The following is a 24,745-nucleotide window of genomic DNA, read 5'->3' as shown; positions in this document are numbered from 1 at the left end:
AAATACAAGGACTCGGGAGATTCTTCTGCAGAAGGAAGAAAGCAGGGAGAGGAGAGGGGAGCAAAAAAGAAGAAGCAGCCAGCAAAGACCAGCAGCAAGGAGAACAAGACAGCAAAAAGCTAGGAGAAGACAGCAAGGAATAAGAGGCTAGGTGCACAAGGAGCCGGGAGCATGAAGCACAGAGAAGGGAGCAGGGAAGAGGGAGTAAAATGAGCCATAAATTACTTTTCTCCTATGTTGCTGTCACTTACAGAACGTAGCAGAAATCTGACAGAAGCAACAGGTTTTGGACTAGTCCATCTCTTCATAGGGGATTCTAAGCAAGGCTTTTATTCTGTATAAAGATATTCTGTAAAAAGGATTTAAACAATGATGCTGGCCAGCTTCCCTGCTCGCTGCACAGTTGTTTTGGCAGTTGGACAGAGAAACTGCCATTCACTAAGTGCTTTTGAAAATAAATAAATCCCTGAGAATCTCCCATGAAGAGATGGACTAGTCCAAAACCTGTCGCTTCTGTCAGATTTCTACTACCTACTGTAAGTGACAGCAACATAGGAGAGAAGTAATTTATGGCTCATTTTACTCTGGAAAAAAAACCACACTTTTTATTTGTATATGTTTACACATATTTACAATTTCTCACCATAGTGCCTTTTTAAATATCGTCATTATAAAATGCTTGTTTTTCTATCAGTTTCTCCCCATGTTCCTCAGTGTTTGTGGTGCACAGATGAGGCTCTGGTGGGACTGGCAGAAGACAGTCTATGTTTGTGACAGACACTGAGAGACACCCTCGTCTGTTGCCGCATTTTACTGCCAGGATTGCACAACTGCTGCCGACTGTTTTCATAGAAACATTTGGCTACTTGTAGATTTACTGCAAGCTGTTAATTAAGTACATAAGGTAATTATCCAAAACATAACCATTAAGTCACTCTCCAGAGACGCTTCTGTGGATTATGTCGCCACCTTGTGGCCATGGGTGGAAACGCTCTCACATGCAGAAGCCTAATGGAAAAATCAACCTTCATTTCAACCTGAAACGTGTTACCTCAATGCAGGGTCGGCGCTACCATTAAGGCAAAGGAGGCAGCTGCCCCAGGGCCCCAGAGCTTGTAGGGGCCCCCAGTGGCTACAAGAGGAAAAAAAATTTGCAAATCGGCCTTATAGTTTTTGAGAAAATCGATTTTAAAGTTTCAAAGGAAAAAAACAAAACATTTAAAAACCTGTCGACTTTAATGGGTAATAACAAATCCACCTTAAATGCTAGAAACCCTAAATTTGCAGGATATGTTAAGGAGATCATTAGGAATAAAAGAAAACAATTTTTCAAAAAGACCTTCTAGTTTTTGAGAAAATCGATTTTAAAGTTTTAGAAGGAAAAAAGTATAGTTTTAAATGCGGTAAATGTCACTTTTAGTAGCAAACCTAACGGTAGTGTAATTTTACATGCATCAAACGAAAGCGCAGTAAATTTTCTGACGGGGTTTCCAGGGGGTCCATACGCAGCCGCAGCGCTTTGGCCAGGGATCGCTATACAGCCGCAATATGGCTGTATGAAGATTCCTGGCATTTTTTCCTATTTTCCCAATTTTTTTATGTTTAGAGTGTGGGAATTAAAAAAAAAAAATTATGTGGGGTCCCCCCTCCTGAAACTTTTTACCCCCTTGTCCCCCATGCAGGCTGGGATAGCCAGAATGTGGAGCTCTGACCGATTGGGACTTCACACCCTGACTATACCAGCTGCAAAAAAGGTCCCCTAATGCCGATTTTTGTTCCGGGGTATATGTTGGGGGGGCCCCCCAGGTTTATTTTGCCCTGGGGCCCCATTGTTGCTTAAACCGGCCCTGCCTCTATGGAACGCAGATCGACAGTGCAGAACCGCAAACTGCCAAATCGACAATTATCTGAAACTCACCTGTAATGCAGAACAATGCTGCACCTGCTTATACTGTATAACAAAAAAAATATACCCTCAGTACCATTCACCCATCTGTAGCATTATATAAGCAGATCAAACACTATTTATATTTTCTTTATCTTACCCAAAAGCCAGGTGACCGATGTAATTCTTCACCTGCCAACTTCATTCATTTGTTCTTTAGTAGCCAGATTTGCAAATACCCATTCATCTATGTGCAATTTCTATTCAACTTATCGCAATATACAACACCTTATTGGTTCCGGTGTACCGTTCTGTACCTCCTATTATTGTGTATTTGAGGTGTGAGTGATATGGAGACGGCCATATTTATTTCTCTTTAAACAATACCAGTTGCCTGGCTGTCCTGCTGCTCCTTCCGGCATCGGTAGTGTCTGAATCGCACACCTGAAACAAGTATGCAGCTAATGCCGTCACACTTCAGCCAGAAACCAGCTGATCTGCTGCATATGCTTGTTCAGTGCCTATTTTATTTATTGTATTTATAATGCGCCAACATATTACGCAGCGCTGGACATTATTTAAAGAGAAACTCCGACCAAGAATTGAACTTTATTCCAATCAGTAGCTGATACCCCCTTTTACGTGAGAAATCTATTCCTTTTCACAAACAGACCATCAGGGGGCGCTGTATGACTGATATTGTGGTGAAACCCCTCCCACAAAAACTCAGAGGACCGTGGTACTCCTGGCAGTTTCCTGTCTGTGAACCTTGTTGCATTGTGGGAAATAGCTGTTTACAGCTGTTTCCAACTGCCAAAAAAGCATGCAGCAGCTACATCACCTGCCAACAGTAAAAATGTCACCATGTAATAAATGTCAGAATGTAAATCAGGGATTTAAAATATTCTACAATGGGCAAACACTGACTAAATCATTTATACATAATTATTGTAAAAATGAAGCACTTTTTTTAATACATTATTTTCACTGGAGTTCCTCTTTAAGGGTCTACGGCTAAAGCTATCAGAGGCAGATAGTCAGAGGAACAGCCAAGAAACTAGAAACGTTTAAAGGACCACAATTGCGAAAATTGTAAAATTTAAAATACTCGTAAACACCTACAACTAAGTACATTTCTTTCAGAGTAAAATGAGGTATAAATTACTTTTTTCCTATGTTGCTGTCACTTACAGCAGACAGTGAAAATCTGACAGGTTTTAGACTAGCGCATCTCCTCATGGGGGAATCTCTGGGTTTTATTTTAAATGCACTTAGTGAATGGCAGTTGCTCAGTCCAACTGCCAAAATAGTGTACAAAAACAGTTAGGGGTGGAATTGTGCCACAGTTTTCAGAACAGAGCGCATTCAGGCCTCTGCATTCAGAAAAAAATAAAAAGTAGACCTATTGTAAGAACACGATTCTCTCGTACACCACAGTGGGCTTGTTTAATCTGCTCCTTGTAGATGTACTACTGAAAGAAGTGAAAAGGAGTGACAGTCAATGAGGTGCTGATAATTGTGATCTGATTTACATTTCTGCAGTTTAGAAATGGACCAATCAGAAGCAGCATTTCCAAGCAACATTTGCATAAAATTAGCATACCATTTAGTAACACAGAATCTCTCCGACCATCCGTATTGTTCCGACGTTCCACTCACCTTCTGCGCTGAACCCCAGCCAGGCCAAGTAGCTCCTCCTCGTCAGGGGCAGGGGGTCACCATGGAGGATCTGCCGCTTCTTCTTACTGAGCTCCAGAAGCTGCACGCCAAGACACTGGTCGCCATCAAAGCCCGTCCCTGCAGAGGAGGGGGTACAGGGCAGACTTTAAGAGTAGAAGCTGAAGAATATCACCCCTTTCACACTGGGGATCGCAAAACGCTAGCAAAATCAATAGTTACATAGTTACATAGTTATTTTGGTTGAAAAAAGACATACGTCCATCGAGTTCAACCAGTATAAAGTACAACACCAGCCCGTCCCCCACATACCCCTGCTGATCCAGAGGAAGGTGAAAAACCCTTACAAGGCATGGTCCAATTAGCCCCTAAAGGGAAACATTTCTTCCCGACTCCAGATGGCAATCAGATAAAATCCCTGGATCAACATCATTAGGCATTACCTAGTAATTGTAGCCATGGATGTCTTTCAACGCAAGGAAAGCATCTAAGCCCCCTTGAAATGCAGGTATAGAGTTTGCCATAACGACTTCCTGTGGCAATGCATTCCACATCTTATTCACTCTTACTGTAAAGAACCCTTTCCTAAATAAATGGCTAAACCGTTTTTCCTCCATGCGCAGATCATGTCCTCTAGTCCTTTGAGAAGGCCTAGGGACAAAAAGCCCATCCGCCAAGCTATTATATTGCCCTCTGATGTATTTATACATGTTAATTAGTGTTTTGCAACAGGGATTTTTCAGCGATATTTGGCATATTTTCACGATTCTTGAGCGATCACAATTCACATTTTATAACATTTCAATTACTCTGAATTTGCGAAAAAAAAGCAATGCATGCATCCCTCTTGCGTTATATCCGAATCGCAAATCACAGGCGATCGCTGCAGTGAGATCACTGCCATATACTTTTCAAAGTGCTAGTGATCGTAGACAATTGAAGAATCGTCGGAAACCGCCCGCAAGTTGCCCCAGTGTGAATGGACATTAACAGCTCTGTGCGGTTATGTGCTTAAAGGTAATGGGCGAGTGTGGGCAGGAGGAGGGGGCGGAGCTGAAAAGTGATGCTTATCAAGGTAATAGGGGTGTGTGGGCAGGAGTAGGGGGCTGAGCAGGAGCATAAAATAGAGCCGTGAGGAAAAATGGGCGCTGGGTGAAGCCGATAGAAGTCTAAACAATAAATAAATAACGTTGTCAATTAGGCGACAAATAAAAACCTAAAATTTTCAAAAACAAAAATTTTTTGGTTTATCGAGTGCCCACATTTGGGCTTTGCGCATCCAATAGCCATGCGTCGCCAAAATCGTCCATTAACCGCAGGCGCCCAAGTTAGCTTCTTGGGTATAGAGCCCCCCCCCGATACCCTGATCACATGACAGCGCAGGATCAGGAGATGTGGCAGCTTTACCCAGCAGCCTCTTCACCCCAACAACTGAATTCAGGGTTCTAACTTAGTCTAAAAAATTATGAGAAAAAAAATTAAGTACATGGTTCAAAAAGGGTTACTATTCCCCAATATGATAAAAATGTAGTATGCAGCAACACTACACACTGGGGTTACACTTCACACCCATAAGCATCATTCTGTACAAAAGAGAGAGTGAAGGGTTTTGGCACTGCTGATTAGTTGTACCTGAGCAAGAGAGGCAGCTGAAGACCTGTCTGCCCTAATCTCCTCCTTTGCTCCTGTATCATCTCCCACCCAATCACTGAGCATGAGTTGAAGGGGGCGTCAGGACCAGAGGCCTGTCTGCACTAATCTCCTCCTTTGCTCCTATCTCATCTCTCACCCAATCACTGAGCAGGAGTTTAAGGGGGCGTCAGGACCAGAGGCCTGTCTGCACTAATCTCCTCCTTTGCTCCTATCTCATCTCTCACCCAATCACTGAGCAGGAGCTGAAGGCCCTGTCAGGACCAGAGGCCAGTCTGCACTAATGTCCTCCTCTGCTCCTATCTCATCTCCCACCCTATCACTGAGCAGGAGCTGAAGGGGGTGTGTCAGGAACACAGACCTGTCTGCCCTAATCTCCACCTGTCTCATCTCCCACCCCATCACTGAGCAGGAATTGAAGGGGGCGTGTCAAGAACAGAGCCCTGCAATGCCAATGCTTAAAGCCACAGCCAGCCTTTCTGTGCTGCTGCTCCATAGACCCAGGGCTCGTTTCCATGCAGCACAGAGCGTCACTCCCGGTGGGGGGCGGGGCTTGCAATCCCATTCATTATACTAAATGGGATTGCAGGCTAAAGCGCCCCGAAATGCAGCAAACCATGCGTGGCTATTCATCGGTGAATCGCCGCACATGGATGGAAATGGCAGACAGTCTATGCACTCTTTGCTGTCCCTGCGATCGCGTTTCCATAAGTGTGCTATATGTAACGAGCCAGATCAGTGTTTGATGACATTTCATTATTATTCTATTATCTTGGCACATGAGACATAAACAGGGATCATGATTTGGATTCATCTCAGATGCATATCAGATCATCAGGCAGAGCTATACTCACCTCTGTGATAGACTATGAGAAGCTGCTCTCCGTGGCCCGACATGCACACTACCGGCCCCAGAAGACTGAAGATCTCCTTCTGAACTCCGCCCACAGTGAAGATACGGACCAGCAAGGCGTTCGTAGCACAAGCCACCCAGCCCTGGCCCATACACACGGCCTGGATGTCCTCGCCTTTGGCCATGTCCACCATCCATTCCTTGTTGGTGTCCCAGGAGCTGAAGTGCAGGCACTGGAGTTTACTGAGGACAGGGGAAAGGTTAGTATTGGTTTAAAGAAGCACTGTCATGACATAGTGGAATGTAGTAAAGTATTCACTTTTAAATTATTGAAGTCCCACTCTCCTAGTGATGCTTAGCCAAGGCTGATTAGCTATGTGGAATTCTCCTCCACAGAGCATTCTGGAAGTAAGGCATATTTTCTACTAGCTTCAAACCAAAGCTGGGCATACCCCTATCAATTTAACGAGTCAATTAAATCACTTTGATCAGATGTGCAGGAAATCTATTGCCTCAACGTATCCAATCAACTTTCCTTTCCATTTATTTTGTGACATTTATCGATCCAAAGTGTCATTGAATATGTTGGAAAATCTCTTTGTGAGCTAGGAATAGTTAATGATATGCTGACGATTACAAGTTGACGCAAATGTGTGCAGCTTTAAAAATATGACCAATCAAAATCAGCAGCCACTGAATTGGACTGGTACAATTTGCATACAATTAGTATAACATTCGAATCAACTCAGACATATTAGCATCTAGCTGGTGATCCCTCAAGCGAGCAGGTGATGGAGCAATGGCGGATAGATCGATACCGATCTCCAATCAGTGAGGGATAAATCACCTAGCTACATCGGGCCATTATCCAGCCCATGTATGTCTAAAGGTGCCCATATACGGTACAATTTTTATTGACGATTCTTTCGATCAATTTAGTACATTGGATATAATAGACTGGAAACAGATCTTATTCATCCAACAATGGTATAATTTTAGTTTTATTTTAGATTAGACCAGATATGTTCAAATTGGATTGATAAACTGGCTATTTACGGGCCGACTATATGATCGTATTTTGTAATCTATGGTGAACAACTTGCCGATTCTTTATTTACGATTCAAGCAGATTTGTGATGTAATGATTACTATTAAAGCGGAAATATAAATTCCAAAAAAACAAAGTTTCACTTACCTGGGTCTTCCCCAAGCCCCCAGCTGCCATCCTGTCCCGCGCCGCTCCTGCACGAGCCTCCATTCTCCCGCCGCCAGCTAGTTTAGTTACTGTTGACTTGTAACTCGACGACAACTGCGCCTGCGCGTCCCAGGCTACGCGAAGCTTTCTTCGTGTTCCAGCACGCAGTAGCGTCCTGCGCAGGTGCAGTTGCTGTCGACTTACGACTGTAAGTAAACTTGCTGGCGGCGGGAGAACGGAGGCTCGTGCAGGCTCGGCGCGGGACAGGATGGCAGCTGGAGGCTCGAGGAAACCCCAGGTAAGTGAAACTGTTTGTTTTTTTAGGAATTCACAGTTCCACTTTACATAGCTTTTTCCGCATTCCCGACTGTAATTAGCGCTATTGCAGGCTGCAACGCGTACAAAAATACGCGTTGCCGCATATCTATGCGTGCGTAATGCGGCAACGCTAATTAAAGTCGGGAATGCGGAAAAAGCTACACGTGGCCAGTCCTGACGGGCCTGTCAGCAAAAACGAAACTAGCTGGCAGCGGGGGACCAGAGGATTAGTGAGTGGCTGCGAGGGCACAGGACTGCTGCAGGGAGCTGGTAGAAGCCCCAGGTGAGTAAAACTTTTTTTTTTCTGGCTTAAGTGTCTCTTTAAGAATACATGTAAGGAAAAAAAGTGAAATTACTTACCTTGGTAGCGGGAAGTCCCTGGACCCCAGTGAGGCTTCAGCTGTTGTCCTCGGCCAGCCTGATACTGTGCTGGGCCCCCAAGACTAAAAACAAACAAACGCTGCTGCAGCTGCGAGCAGGCATAGCTTCTCGCTCGGTCTCCATCGGAAATAGCGAGCCTGATTAGGTCACCTCTGCTGCTCAGGTGCGAGTCGCCTGCACAGTACAGTGGACCGGTTCTGGCTCAGCTATTTCCAATGAAGACATAGCAGGAAGGCGCTGGTGCGTATGCGCACATGCCGACATTGCGGTCTTCAGGAGTCCCAGCGCTGGACCCCCTCCACTGTAGAGAACAGGGGAACCCTCTTTAGGATGCAGAGGCCTGCCCCTTCCCAAGATAAGTACCCCGTTGGGGCATTTTTTTTTTAACTACATGTTCCCCAGGCAGCCTCCATAAACTTTCCAAATCCTCCTTTAAGACCACCACCACTGGTTGGGACCCTTTTTTTTTTAAAGTTTGTAGCCATTTTACCCTTCTGCGCAAGTGCTGCCATACTACGCCTGCGCAATAAGGCTGCACCTTGGACAAGCGGCTTAAGCTTACTGAGCAGGCGCAGTGTGGCGGTCCTCGTACATGGTGAGGAGTGTGGCAGCAAGAACATGTCCTAGAAGAACATGTCCTAGAAGAACATGTCCTAGAAGAACATGTCCTACAAGAACATGTCCTACAAGAACATGTCCTACAAGAACATGTCCTACAAGAACATGTCCTACAAGAACATGTCCTACAAGAACATGTCCTACAAGAACATGTCCTACAAGAACATGTCCTACAAGAACATGTCCTACAAGAACATGTCCTACAAGAACATGTCCTACAAGAACATGTCCTACAAGAACATGTCCTACAAGAACATGTCCTACAAGAACATGTCCTACAAGCTGTTCATGAATATATCCAGAGTCCATGCATAGCAATGGCGGTACTGAAGAAAATATGGGAAGTCACCCTTCTTAAAAAAATAAATAAAAATAAAATAAAAATAGTAATAACTACACAACAGCATCCAGGAAAGACCCCCATAGATGGCTGCTGGAAGAGACAGGAACAGGTTGCCCTCTCGGTGGGACGTGGTTTGTTGGAGATGTCAGTGAAGACCCTCCTTACCATGGGGCGGATGATTACACATTGCAGCGCCCTCACCTGGCCAGCTCCTCGGTGCTCTCACACGCCAGCAGCACGGCCTCCTGGGACATGTCCGCCACGGTGTGGTTCAGCGTGTTGGTCAGGTGAAGAGCGTGGTGGACAGACGTGTCGTGAAATTCCACGTCGATGGCATTGTCCTGCTCGTCATTGTACCCGCGGATAACTCCAATAGAGTTCCACATCTGGGGACAAATAAAACAATAACCTTCTTACAGAGAAAGTAACTTAAAAGTGGAATATAACCCAGTATTTCTTCTTTGCTCTAAAAGATTATTTACAGCATATAATCTACTAACACAATGTTTTTTTTTTTAGTAAAACAGCATTTAAAGGGTTACATCACAGGACTGACTTTTTCTCCTGCAGGGGCTGCCGCTTCCGAACTGGTGATTAGTTTATCTTCTGTATACAATTTACTTGATACAATTAAGTAAACATTCTCTGGCTGTGCAGAAACTTATGCTAATGAGTCCTGGAGTGAAGCACAGGTCAGAAATCACTGCCGGCAGCATTTACAACAGAATGACAACAGTTATGAATAAAATGCACCAGCAGCTTTCAAAGTAAATATACTGAACTTTGGGAAGATATAATTTATAAATAAATTATAATACTTGTGCACAAAAAATATGATAATTGTATGGGTTATAAAAAGTAGGAAAACACATTTTTGTCGAATATTTTGTCAGAGTTTTAATCCGCTTTAATGGTTAAATTTTTTTAATTTTTACAATATTCATTTATACATTGAACAGGTGTTTGCCCGTTGTAAAATTATTTTTCACCCCAATTCATAGCGTTACATTTATCAGAGGTGGTGACATCTTGACTGCTGACAGGTGCATCACGTGGAATGTGAGTTTGTTGTGAGTTCTGAAGTGAGAAGAAATAACACCCGGTCGCACAGAGTGCACTGGGGGGGGGGGGGGTGCATAGCTAAATAGCCTAGGCTAAGCCTCAGTGGGAATGCACAAACAGTAAACAATATATATAGGAAGGGTTTGTTAAAGAAAGCAGGAGCATTTATGTAAAATTGGGTATCCTGAATAATTTACTAGTCTATTATAAGATATTAAAATGCCTCTTTTTTTTTTTTTTTGGTAAAAAAAAAAAAAAGTGCATGTATCGTTTACTGATTTGATCACCAAAACTAGATAAGAAAACAGGGTACCTCAGCAGCTCGGGGTGACCCAAAACCACAAGGAAAGTATAGGGGACTAAAAGAGACCGAAAACCCCTCCTAGTAAAAAGCAATGCTTAGTGCAGTTTGCCTTTTTAAAACACATGGTATTTGTGATAATTCAGCTTTAAATGAGCGATTGTGGTTACCCACAATGCACCGCTACTGAATATGCAAGTTATCATTTTATGCCCCTGAATAGGATCCGGAGGCTTCCCCCACCCGAGGTGAGTACCCCCCAGGGGAACTTTTTTTAGTTACAGGTTTTCATTAAAGGATACCCGAAGTGACATGTGACATGATGAGATAGACACCTGTATGTACAGTGCCAAGCACACAAATAACTAGGCTGTGTTCCTTTTTTTCTTTCTCTGTCTGAAAGAGTTAAATATCAGTAAGTGGCCGACTCAGTCCTGACTCAGACAGGAAGTGACTTCAGTGTGACCCTCACTGATAAGAAATTCCAACTGGAAAACACTTTCCTAGCAGAAAATGGCATGAGAGCAGGAAAGAGATAAAAAAAAAAAAAAAGGTCAATAGTTCATAGATTTTAGCTCTGGCATACTTCAATAAATGTGTCATTGAGCAAAAACAAAAAAACTGTTAAAACTTAAAAAGTAGGTTTAAACATTAAATAAAACTGTGGAATATATTAAAAAGTCATTTTCAGGAGAAGGAAGATAGATACAATCGTTTATTTCATTAGTTTATTTTCGCTTCGGGTGTCCTTTAAAGGACAGCTGAATTGAGAGAGATATGAAGGCTGCCATAATTTTTTCCTTTTAAACAAAACCAGTTGCCTGTCCTGCTGATTCTCTGCCTCTAATACTTTTAGCCATAGACCCATGCAGCACATCAGGTGTTTCTTACGTTGTCAGATCTGACAAGATTAGCTGGCATGCTCGTTTCTAATGTGATTCAGACACTACTGCAACCAAATCGATCAGCAATACCAGGCAACTGGTATTGATTAAAAGGAGGTACATTTAGGTAATGGGAAGACTTAGCGTTGGGAATAGATAGGGCCAGGGCATTAAAGAGACACTGAAGCGAGACTAAATCTCGCTTCAGCTCTCGTATATAGCAGGGGCATGTGTGCCCCTGCTAAAACGCCGCTATCCCGTGGCTTAACGGAGGTCCCTTCACCCCCAACCCACCCCCCGCAAAAGTTGGTCGCAGACTTGGTCGCTACATTTCTCTTCCTGGAGGCAGGGCTAACGGCTGCAGCCCTGCCTCCCAGCGCGTCTATCAGACGCGCATCGCCGCCTCTCCCCCGCCCCTCTCAGTGAAGGAAGACAGAGAGGCGGGGGAGAGGCGGAGATACGCGTCTGACAGACGCGCGAGGGGCAGGGCTGCAGCGGTTAGCCCTGCCCCAATGCGGAAACGCTCCCCCGCATTACGGAGGGGATTTGGGGGGACAGGGACCCCCATTAAGCCGCGGGATAGCGGCGTTTTAGCAGGGGCACACATGCCCCTGCTATATATGAGGTCTGAAGCGAGATCTATTCTCGCTTCAGACTCTCTTTAAGGGTTAGGTGTAGACTGGGGTGTTTGTGTTACTCATAGTTCATTATGATTTACGGTAAAAAAAAAAAAATTATATATATATATATATATATATATATATATATATATATATATATATATATATATATATATATATATATATATATATATATATATATATATATATATATACATATATATATACATATATATATATACATATATATATATATACATATACATATATATACATACATATATATATATATATACACATATACATATATATATATACATATATATATATATATATATATATATATATATACATATATACATATATATACTTACACACACACACACACACACATACACATCTAAAGGACTATTAGGATCACCTGTTCAATTTCTCATTAATGCAATTATCTAATCAACCAATCACATGGCAGTTGCTTAATGCATTTAGGGTTGTGGTCCTGGTCAAGACAATCTCCTGAACTCCAAACTGAATGTCATAATGGGAAAGAAAGGTGATTTAAAGGGACTCCGAGCTCTAAATAAAAATGAAATTGGTACTCACCTGGGGCTTTCTCCAGCCCACCGTAGGTCGGCAGGTCCTTCGACGTCCATCTGGCTCTTCTCCCTGGGCCTGGCCAGAAATGGCTCTCCGGCGACTCCCCGTGACACTGGGCCCGAGTGTCGGGCTCCTCTTCCTGAAACGTCACGTCTGTCGTCAGCACACCGGCCGGCGTGACAGTATGCGCAATTAAACCGCGCATGCGCAGTACTGTCACGCCGGCCGCCGTGATGACGCGAGGCGGTCGGCGTGGTGACGACAGACATGACGTTTCAGGAAGAGGGAGCCCGACACTCGGTCCCGGTGTCGCCGGGGAGCCATTTCTGGCCAGCCCCTGGGAGAAGAGCCGGATGGACGCCGTGGGACCTCCCGACCTACGCTGGGCTGCAGAAAGCCCCAGGTGAGTACCGATTTCATTTTTATTTAGATCTCGGAGTCCCTTTAAGCAATTTTGAGCGTGGCATGGTTGTTGATGCCAGACGGGCCGGTCTGATTATTTCACAATCTGCTCAGTTACTGGGATTTTCACGCACAACCATTTCTAGGGTTTACAAAGAATGGTGTGAAAAGGGAAAAACATCCAGTATGTGGCAGTCCTGTAAGCGAAAGTGTCAGAATTTGTCGTAAACAGAATGAGAACATGGATCCATCATGCCTTGTTACCACTGTGCAGGCTGGTGGTGGTGGTGTAATGGTGTGGGGGATGTTTTCTTGGCACACTTTAGGCCCCTTACTGCCAATTGAGCATCGTTTAAATGCCACGGGCTACCTGAGCGTTGTTTCTAACCATGTCCATCCCTTCATGACCACCATGTACCCATCCTCCGATGGCTACTTCCAGCAGGATAATGCACCATGTCATAAAGGTCAAATCATTTCAAACTGATTTCTTGAACATGCCAATGAGTTCACTGTACTAAAATGGTCCCCACAGTCACCAGATCTCAACTCAATAGAGCATCTATGGGATGTGATGGAACGGGAGCTTCGTGCCCTGGATGTGCATCCCACAAATCTCCATCAACTGCAAGATGCTATCCTATCAATATGGGCCAACATTTCTAAAGAATGCTTTCAGCACCTTGTTGAATCAATGCCATGTAGAATTAAAGAGACTCTGAAGCGAGAATAAATCTCCCTTCAGACCTCATAGATAGCAGGGGCATGTGTGCCCCTGTTAAAACGCCGCTATCCCGCGGCTTAACGGGGGGGTCCAAGGTTTGCGGGGGTGGGTTTGGGGGTGAAGGGACCCCCGTTTAGCCGCGGGATAGCGGCAGTTTAGCAGGGGCACACATGCCCCTGCTATCTATGAGGTCTGAAGGGAGATTTATTCTCGCTTCAGAGTCTCTTTAAAGCAGTTCTTAAAGAGAACCTGTGCTGAGAAAAAATACTTAAAATAAACACATGAGGTAACGTCAAATGAACATTACATAGTTACCTTGCCATCAGTTCCTCTCAGAAGCTCACCATTTTCTTCTGACAATGATCCCTTCCATTTCTGACAACATTTTGTCAGAACTGAAATATATCAGTTGCTGTCAGTTATAGCTGAGAGGAGAACTAATGTGTCCATGTTTCCCTATGGCTCAAGTGGGCGATGTTACAGTTTAACTGTGTGCTGACCAGAGCCGGATTAAGGCTACATGGGGCCCTAAGCAAAGTAACTGATTTGGGCCCCCCCCCATCATGTCGTAATAGAATCAGAAGATGCAGCTGCACAGCAACATGCCACACACACCGGGGCAGCCGAGCTACTGGTTTCTATGGGCAACAGCCCGCTTTCCTGCACAATGCAGGGAATAGCAGCGGCAAAATGCAGAGTAAGAGATGAATGGCTGGGACATTTGCACTCAGGGGCTGGGGCACCCCTGTGAAGAGGGCGCCAGATATCACAGCAACAGCACTTTCCCCCTGCATCTCCAGCCTGGCAATAGCAGAAAGCTCTGGACACCGCCAAACCGGAAGCCGTTCCCAGTGCAGTTTCTAGGTTAAATTTCTCCCAGGGCGAGTGTCAAAAAATACGCCCCCCTCCCGCCCGGTTCGAATCCCAGCCAGGGCACTATTTGTATGTTCTTCCTGTGTCTGTGTGGGTTTCCTCTGGGCACTCCAGTTTCCACCAATATCTCAAAAACATACAGCTAAGTTAATTGGCTTCCCCCTAAATTGGCCCTAGACTACAATACAAACACTTCACTAAATACATAGACATAACTATGACAGGGATTATATTGTGATCTCCTCTGAGGAGGACAGTCAGTGACATGACTATGTACTCTGTAATGTGCTGCAGAAGATGTCAGTGCTATATAAATACATAATATTAATATGGTAGGACATTAGACTATGACTATGGTAGGATTAGATTGTGATCTCCTCTGAGGACAGTCAGTGACATGACTATGTACTCTGTAAAGTGCTGCAGAAGATGTCAGTGCTATATAAATACATAATAATAATAATATGGAAGGATATTAGACTATGACTATGGTAGGATTAGATTGTTAGCCTCTCTGAGGACAGTCAGTGACATGACTATGTACTCTGTAATATGCTGCAGAAGATGTCAGTGCTATATAAATACATAATAATAATATTAATATGGTAGGATATTAGACTATGACTATGGTAGGATTAGATTGTGATCTCCTCTGAGGACAGTCAGTGACATGACAATGTACTCTGTAAAGTGCTGCAGAAGATGTCAGTGCTATATAAATACATAATAATAATAATATGGAAGGATATTAGACTATGACTATGGTAGGATTAGATTGTTAGCCTCTCTGAGGACAGTCAGTGACATGACTATGTACTCTGTAATATGCTGCAGAAGATGTCAGTGCTATATAAATACATAATAATAATATTAATATGGTAGGATATTAGACTATGACTATGGTAGGATTAGATTGTGATCTCCTCTGAGGACAGTCAGTGACATGACAATGTACTCTGTAAAGTGCTGCAGAAGATGTCAGTGCTATATAAATACATAATAATAATATGGTAGGACATTAGACTATGACTATGGTAAGATTAGAGTGTGAGCTCCTCTGAGGACAGTCAGTGTCATGACTATGTACTCTGTAAAGTGCTGCAGAATATATTAGTGCTTTATAAATACATAATAATCAAACAGGGCAGACTACGGAGAGGGCGGACAGGGCAGACTACGGAGAGGGCGGACAGGGCACAGTACGGAGAGGGCGGACAGGGCACAGTACGGAGAGGGCGGACAGGGCCCACTACGGAGAGGGCGGACAGGGCCCACTACGGAGAGGGCGGACAGGGCCCACTACGGAGAGGGCGGACAGGGCCCACTACGGAGAGGGCGGACAGGGCCCACTACGGAGAGGGCGGACAGGGCACAGTACGGAGAGGGCGGACAGGGCACAGTACGGAGAGGGCGGACAGGGCACAGTACGGAGAGGGCGGACAGGGCACAGTACGGAAAGGGCGGACAGGGCCCACTACGGAGAGGGCGGACAGGGCCCACTACGGAGAGGGCGGACAGGGCCCACTACGGAGAGGGCGGACAGGGCCCACTACGGAGAGGGCGGACAGGGCCCACTACGGATAGGGCGGACAGGGCCCACTACAGATAGGGCGGGGACCGGGCACAGTACGGAGAGGGCGGACAGGGCACAGTACGGAGAGGGCGGACAGGGCACAGTACGGAGAGGGCGGACAGGGCACAGTACGAAGAGGACGGACAGGGCACAGTACGGTGAGGGTGGACAGAGTAGGTGATGGGAAAAGGTGAGCAGAAAAAGAGAAAGGGCTTTAGCCATATGAAATTATAGAAGGTACATGTAAGTATTGTAATACACAATCTTATGAAGCTAAGTACTAAACTTAAATTTACACACATTTTATCCCCATATATATCTATCTGAATGCAATAATATTATTGAGCTACGTAGCCCACTACGGAGAGGGCGGACAGGGCCCACTACGGAGAGGGCGGACAGGGCCCAGTACGGAGAGGGCGGACAGGGCCCACTACAGAAAGGGCGGACAGGGCCCACTACAGAGAGGGCGGACAGGGCCCACTACGGAGAGCGCGGACAGGGCCCACTACGGAGAGGGCGGACAGGGCCCACTACGGATAGGGCGGACAGGGCCCACTACAGATAGGGCGGACAGGGCACAGTACGGAGAGGGGGACAGGGCACAGTATGGAGAGGGCGGACAGGGCACAGTATGGAGAGGGCGGAAAGGGCACACTACAGATAGGGCGGACAGGGCACAGTACGGAGAGGGCGGACAGGGCACAGTACGGAGAGGGCGGACAGGGCACAGTACGAAGAGGGCGGACAGGGCACAGTACGGTGAGGGCGGACAGAGTAGGTGATGGGAAAAGGTGAGCAGAAAAAGAGAAAGGGCTTTAGCCATATGAAATTATAGAAGGTACATGTAAGTATTGTAATACACAATCTTATGAAGCTAAGTACTAAACTTAAATTTACACACATTTTATCCCCATATATATCTATCTGAATGCAATAATATTATTGAGCTACGTAGCCCACTACGGAGAGGGCGGACAGGGCCCACTACGGAGAGGGCGGACAGGGCACAGTACGGAGAGGGCGGACAGGGCACAGTACGGAGAGGGCGGACAGGGCACAGTACGGAGAGGGAGGACAGGGCACACTACGGAGAGGGCGGAGAGGGCACACTACGGAGAGGGCGGAGAGGGCACACTACGGAGAGGGAGGACAGGGCACACTACGGAGAGGGCGGACAGGGCACACTACGGAGAGGGCGGACAGGGCACACTACGGAGAGGGCGGACAGGGCACAGTACGGAGAGGGCGGACAGGGCACAGTACGGAGAGGGCGGACAGGGCACAGTACGGAGAGGGCGGACAGGGCACAGTACGGAGAGGGCGGACAGGGCACAGCACGGAGAGGGCGGACAGGGCACAGCACGGAGAGGGCGGACAGGGCACAGTACTGAGAGGGCGGACAGGGCACACTACGGAGAGGGCGGACAGGGCACACTACGGAGAGGGCGGACAGGGCACACTACGGAGAGGGCGGACAGGGCACACTACGGAGAGGGCGGACAGGGCACACTACGGAGAGGGCGGAGAGGGCGGACAGGGCACACTACGGAGAGGGCGGACAGGGCACACTACGGAGAGGGCGGACAGGGCACACTACGGAGAGGGCGGACAGGGCACACTACGGAGAGGGCGGACAGGGCTCACTACGGAGAGGGCGGACAGGGCACACTACGGAGAGGGCGGACAGGGCACACTACGGAGAGGGCGGACAGAGTAGGTGATGGGAAAAGGTGAGCAGAAAAAGAGAAAGGGCTTTAGCCATATGAAATTATAGAAGGTACATGTAAGTATTGTAATACACAATCTTATGAAGCTAAGTACTAAACTTAAATTTACACACATTTTATCCCCATATATATCTATCTGAATGCAATAATATTATTGAGCTACTGCCCTCCTATTTAGTCATTGTGAAAAACAATCAAAGCCTGCATCCCCCACTCACTGTGTTCATTTTTCACCATCCTTATCTATTCAGGTGCTTGATCACAGGAAGAGCAGAGTAGGGAGGATCATACTGCCAGACTGTCAGCCAAGCAATCACAGTGCCTGGCATTCCAGCAGAGCACATGCTGTCTGCAAAGTCTTTCTTCATTTGCTGAACAAAACCATTTCCTGTGTGCAGCACTTTGAAATACTATTTTATTGGCAGCCCAAAATGTTCAAGATTCCATGCTTTTACTTTTTACAAATAGATGCCAGTACACATGTATTTGGCATTAGCCTTATTATGCCCCCTCTCCCCTGATGTGCGGAGCTGCAGCTTACATGCACTACTGTACTGTAGTTACTTGTGCTGGTGCTGCTGGTTTCATTCTTTGTCGGGAGTCCCGTGTACTCTACTCTGCTCACATCTGCTCTGCTCAATACCTCCGTGCAGCTAAGGATAGGGGCGGAGCTAGAGAACAGCTGACCGACATAGAGAAGAGAAAGAGAAAGACAGGCTGCAGTGAGAGTATGTGACATGAACAGTCGGACTGCACTACGTGTCACAAATTCAAGGCTCCCTCTAGCAGTCACAGTGTCTCCATCCTGCGCCCCCTTCCTTCACTTGCCAGCCTGCGCTCAGTGCGGTCGCACTGCCCGCACTGTGGTAGAAACGGCCATGGGGCCCGTTCCCCAGACAGAATTACATAACCACCCCCACCACCGAACAACCGATTTCCTCCAAAACTAGACAGCCACCATGCAGCCTCCATCCCAGTGAATACGATAGTCCAGCAGAGAAGGCAGCCGCAGCGGGGGAGAATGACAGCACCAGATGACTCACATTCACCTATTGCGATCCAAGCAATAGAGGTCCCGTCATCCGGAGCCCATCTGTATCCTCTAGAGTGCTGCCACTTTGTTACTACTACTATTACTACTTCCTACTTCCTGTCTGATCTGAGAATCAGGAAGTTCAGAGCGAGCGGCTGCACTGTAGAAGAGACAGATGGGTTTCAGATGACGGGATCTCTATCGCTTGGATCATGGATAGGTCAGTGAGCGTTTGCCATCTGCTGCTATCATTCGTGCTGCAGCTGTGGTTCTCTGTGGGAAGGGAGGGCGGAGTGGGCAGCGGCAGAGCGCACAGTAGCAGGAGGGGGACCTAGGCGGAGAGCCTGGCTCTGAAGACAATCAGCAGCGCACGGCATCATTTGACAAAACAAGACAAGACAAATAACATTTATATTGCGCTTTTCTCCTGGCGGACTCAAAGCGCCAGAGCTGCAGCCACTAGGAGGCGCCCTATAGGCAGTAACAGTGTTAGAGAGACTTGCCTAAGGTTTCCTACTGAATAGGTGCTGGCTTACTGAACAGGCAGAGCCGAGATTCGAACCCTGGTCTCCTGTGTCAGACGCAGAGCCCTTAAAGGGACTCCGAGCAGTGCCTGTGGGTATGCCTTTAAGCATACCCACACCTAATTAATTACATCCTCACACCTACCAGCATGATGTTTGTAATTATATCCCCCTGGGTTCCTTATATTTCATTGCATTGTGCTGAATCAAGCTGCCGACTTTGGAGAAAAGTCGTCCTGTGGCCGCGATTTCGATCGCGAATATATCGAAAACTAAAAGGCATAGGGCGGCCGTTTATATATCATTGGAAAGAGGAGAAAGAGAGCTTTAAAATGATATGCAACTTTCCATAGTTACTGCATTGCTCAGAGTCCCTTTAACCATTATACCATCCAGCCACCGCTGACGGGATGGCGAGGGCTGGTTTATGTGCTGATGGGGCCCCTTTGACTCTGAATGGGGCCCCAAGCGACTGCTTTTGTTGCCTGGTCAGTAATCCGGCCCTGGTGCTGACCAGAAAGCTGTTGTGGAGTAATGGCCATTTTCAAAATGGAGGACAGAGAATTTAATTGATCACAGTGGACGAACAGGACACAGGAGAGGAGAAAGAGATTGAGAAGTAGAGTACACGAGAGGTAAGTATGACTTGTGCATGTTTATTTTGACTTTTCATTTTCAGTTCAGGTTTTATTTAAGGCGAAAGGGGGTTAAACACTGTATTAGTATGGTGCTCCTAATAATCCTTTAGGTGAGTGTATATTTCCCTGACATATTACACAGCGCTGTACAGAGTATATTGTCATGTCCCTTAACTCTCCCTCAGAGGAGCTCACAGTCTAATCCTTACTGTAGTCATATGTCTATGTGTATTGTGTGGAGTATGTATTGTAATCTAGGGGCAATTTAGGGGGAAGCTAATTAACTCACCTGTATGTTTTTGGGATGTAAGCGGAAACCAGAGTGCCCAAAGGAAACCCACACAGATGCAGGGAGAACATACAAACACCATGCAAATAGTTCCCTGGCTGGGAATCAAACCAGGGAACCAGCGCTGCAAGACGAGAGTGCTAACCACTACACCACTGTGCAGGCAATGTTTTGGAGGAGGAGGATTAGTTTCAGGCAATCAAATACTCTAGACATGATCCTCCTTTACAGATCATCGAGTCATGAGAACCAAGACCATTTATACCGACAGACCGGGTGCCAGCTGCACATGTACCTTCCCTGCCCGGCAGAACTCACCATGAACCGATGCATGAGGTGTGCCGGGGTGGAGCCCGGCTGGAAAGGCTTCTGATGCGGTGTTGGCATGGGTCCATGATAAACAGGTTGCAAGGGAAGAGATGGAACTGCTTCGGCTACGGTAGACCGGTCGTCATCATCATTCACCCCCTCTGGCTTCTCGGCATCGCCAGCCTTCAGGGACGGGACGCCTGGGGGAAAACACAAGGCAAATATCTGAAGAAATAATGCAAGGTTTACTGTGGGTTATAATATCCCTGACGCCCCTGGGGCGAAACCGGTCGGATTGAGGGCAGGAATACGATTGTATCCATTTATTGCTTCCGTATGTGGAATGCGCATACACAGAGTGTTGGATTTTCCAAGTCGATACAGACCATTTTATTGAATAAAACTGAACAAGATAGTGCCACTGATTTGTCCGAAATTGGTCGCATGTATCGATCAGACATGCTGCAAGATGTCGGGCCGGCGTGGTCGATCGGGTGCGCGGCATTAACGACGTGCAATATCCAGACGATGAACGAGAGACCTGTCCCTGTGTGCCGCTGGCCCCCGGGCTCTGTTCGCTCAGCGTGTGTATGCGAATTGTGGATGGAGCCCTTAGCCAGCAGTGGAAACACACACAGGTAAAGTATACTGCACAAGGCAGGAAACATTCTACACTGGGAGGAGCAGCGTGTGTTCGGTGAGGTCGATTGACGATCGATTTTGTGCTGAATCGACCTGTGGTGTATGGGCAGGAAACAGATCTCACTCCGATCAGATTGATCTCTTGGTCAATCTGCCATTCATTGCCTGATGTATGGCCACATTTACATAGATCGTTGTTGTGCTTGTTGGGAGATGAGGTGCTGCTGGACACCGAGTGATCTGCCTGGTGATAGCTTTATGTTCTCTGCAAAGGTTTGGTAAAACCAAAGAGGTGTCCTTGTTGTATCCAAATGGTTATTTATGGGCCCTGAGGAGCCCAACTCCATTGTCTGGGGGTCCTCTTTAATTAAATAAATTCTTTCTTTTGAAAACTGTATGTCTTCTGTAGAAGATATTATTCCTGGCCAGTGGTCACATGTAGTATGTGAGAAGGAACACCTGCCCATACCTAGAGAATTGTCATCGTCATCCAGGATGGCCCGGACTCTCGTACGACCAGAAACCGGTCCAATGTCATCGTCGTCATCCTCCTCGGCCTCCCGGTCAATCATGTCTGTGTTCAGGAAGTCCTCATCATCCCCATCTTCATCAAACAGCGCATCATAGTCTTTGGTAGCTGCCTCTGAGGTCTAAAGGAAACATGGCATTAGCTTAACTCTCACTAGCACAATGATCGAAGACGTCATACCTGTTAAGGCTGCTTGGACTCCGTCAAGGTTATCTTACTAACGCAGCAGCATGTAAAATGGTAGCGATTGCAGACGTAAAATGTAAAATGTACTGTTAATCCTTTTAGTTTATTTTTCAACACCAAAACAAGCGAGCAGACATCATTAGATGATTAGTATATCTCTAATTGCCATAATAGGCTAATTCGGGGGAAATGGGTCACCGACCCAAACCAATACACTGCAAAATGCAAGAAAACTAGAAATCCCCCTTATATAAATGTATTGAAACCGCAAATGAGCAAAATGCAGACAGGATGTCAAAAAATGCAAAAGATTCTTTATTGTGAGCCAACTACAAGATTAAAAAACAATGATTTAAAAACAAGGTAGCCAGACCTGGGCCATAAGCCCCTAAGTAATATGATAATGGAAGTGAGCTCCACAGGTAATAATGATATATTAAAAGCGGTTTACTCTGGAGTTTCTGTGAAATATATGAACCAGTACCACAAGAAATTACTATATAAATAGTAAGAAGAGAGAACAACAATGCAGAGCTCACCTAAAGTATTGAATGATAGGTCGCAGGACTGGCTAAGCGGGCGCGGCCTCCTTACATGTCCCCTTGCAGCTTCGGCGGAACTAGTCGGACGGCGTAGGCAGCGCCCGCTTAGCCAGTCCTGCGACCTATCATTCAATACTTTAGGTGAGCTCTGCATTGTTAGTCTCTCTTCTTACTGCTACCTTCTTTTTTGCACATTACCACTGCTGCACCTTAAGGGAGATAATCCCTTTCTCCTCCTAACAACTGTTTGTACTTTTTCATCGATCTACCTTTAGTCTCATCTACCTCACCCCTATGCTATTCACCTTCATCAGATTGTCATATTTTGTAAATATTGTATTTTTGTACTTTTGTATCTGCACCTGCACTTATCAATGTAATAGTAGCAGTTTGTTATTGAGAATTCTTACCATCCCATGTGTTTGTTTGTGGACCTCTGGGGATTATCTGTGACACAGTCCCACCATTATTTATATAGTAATTTCTTGTGGTACTGGTTCATATATTTCACAGAAACTCCAGAGTAAACCGCTTTTATTATATCATTATTACCTGTGGAGCTCACTTCCATTATCATATTACTTAGGGGCTTATGGCCCAGGTCTGGCTACCTTGTTTTTAAATCATTGTTTTTTAATCTTGTAGTTGGCTCACAATAAAGAATCTTTTGCATTTTTTGACATCCTGTCTGCATTTTGCTCATTTGCGTGTTTCAATACATTTATATAAGGGGGATTTCTAGTTTTCTTGCATTTTGTAATCCTTTTAGTTTAGTCTGTGTATTTGTACTTGTAGCCATATATGTAAGATAGATAACTGTTGACGTGTATTTTGCCTTTGCCATGTATACCACAAGCAATTCCGAGGACGGTACCCCCGCACTTGGCGAATAAATCCATCTTGTATCTTGTAAAAGGGGGTCACTACAATAAGAGACTTTAGACAAACGCAATGAAGTACAATCTAGAGAAGTCCTGCCACTTCCCTCTGCCAAATACCACCAAAGTCTGCCCTTTCCTAACACAGGAGGCCTCAAAAGTCTTGGTGCTGCCCTCATCGTTCAATGCCTAGACTACTGAAATCTCCTCTCTTCCAAATATCAACCTCACTACACTCACCTCTACGAGGTATCATTAAGGCTGCTGCTAAGCATATCAACCTGTCCAGTTTACTCCTGATCTGTTGTCCTTCTCAACCAACCCCTTCACGGACTCCCCCCCACCACTCCTGATCTGATGCCCCCTCAACCAACCCCTTCACCGACTCCTCCTACCACTTCTCATCTGTGACCCCTCCTCTGACTGACATTACCAATTCTCGTCTGCGGCTCCTCACAGCCAAGCCCTTCACAGTCTCCTCCCACCATTTCTAATCAGTGGCCTCTTCTCCATTACTCCGATACTTCCCCCTTTCACAGCTGGAAGGTGGAATTATTGGTGTGATGTATGAAACAACCAGGGGCAGCGACAAGGGCGAGTTGAACCCTGCTGCCACTTTGATCAAGCACTCCCCACTAATCACAAGCCTTCTCTAACGTTTTCTCAGCTGTTTTGGCTTATATTTACTTTTCAGGAAACTACTGAATTTGACAAGCTCATTTACATAGATAACTCCGGTTTATCAATTCTTTCTGAACTGAAAACCAGAAAGGGATTTGAGACTTATTTTTTTTAGCGAGGCCAGTACCACATGTTCCTATGTTTATCTGATTGTGTCACATGTCCCTTCAGGTATGCTGTAACTGCTGGCTGTTGTTGGGAGGCAAGCAGGGTCAAAAAGGGACCTGATGAAAGGTAATCAAGATAAACTCGTGCAAGCAAAAATCTCATTGTTTTCCAGTACAGGAAGAGTAATAAAAGCAACAGTTATCTATGCACAAGAGCTTCTCTGAGCTCTTTGACCCACTGGATGGAATACAATCCTGTTTTCTGAAGCATTAAAACAGCCAAGAAACAGAGAGACCGATTGAGAAGAGGTTTACAGCAGGAAAGTTCAAAGGGTCATTATTTCTGTTTTGTTTTCAAGTGGTTTTAGAACTACAACTGTGACAGAATCATGCAATGTTATTAAGGAAAAAAACTACATAACTAAAAATAAAAATATGGAGACTTTTCTTTGCTACTAATGTTCTATTAATTATCCGTACTACACATACAATTCATTAAATTATACTTTTTTTCACTTCAGGTTTGCTTTAACCAACAACCTCTCAGCAATCCTAACGTTAAAAACTTCTGTCACTTAATAGGCATATTTAAAGGCAAATCCAGCTTACTTCACTTGATCCCCTCTGTTTCCCATCTTTAACCATTTCAGCCCGCGGGGATTTTTCACCTCATGCATTAGAGCAATTTTCACCTCCCATTC

The 24,745-nt window shown here is 45.6% G+C and overlaps 1 protein-coding gene across 2 annotated transcripts in view; it reads right to left on the bottom strand.

Annotated features, from left to right (window-relative positions):
* Nucleotides 1-24,745, bottom strand: part of WDHD1 (WD repeat and HMG-box DNA binding protein 1) — a 110,980-nt gene that overhangs the window by 39,147 nt on the left and 47,088 nt on the right. For both annotated transcript variants that reach the window (XM_068254717.1, XM_068254718.1), the window contains exons 11-15: nt 21,591-21,771; nt 20,489-20,679; nt 9,122-9,306; nt 6,067-6,308; nt 3,545-3,682 (exon numbers count right to left, since the gene is read on the bottom strand). In XM_068254717.1, the coding sequence (XP_068110818.1) occupies nt 3,545-3,682; nt 6,067-6,308; nt 9,122-9,306; nt 20,489-20,679; nt 21,591-21,771 (937 nt within the window). The remainder of the gene's footprint in view (nt 1-3,544; nt 3,683-6,066; nt 6,309-9,121; nt 9,307-20,488; nt 20,680-21,590; nt 21,772-24,745) is intronic.

The sequence above is a fragment of the Hyperolius riggenbachi genome, chromosome 9 (assembly GCF_040937935.1).
Source record: "Hyperolius riggenbachi isolate aHypRig1 chromosome 9, aHypRig1.pri, whole genome shotgun sequence".
Taxonomy (NCBI): domain Eukaryota; kingdom Metazoa; phylum Chordata; class Amphibia; order Anura; family Hyperoliidae; genus Hyperolius; species Hyperolius riggenbachi.
This window is presented reverse-complemented; position numbering and strand designations above follow the sequence as displayed.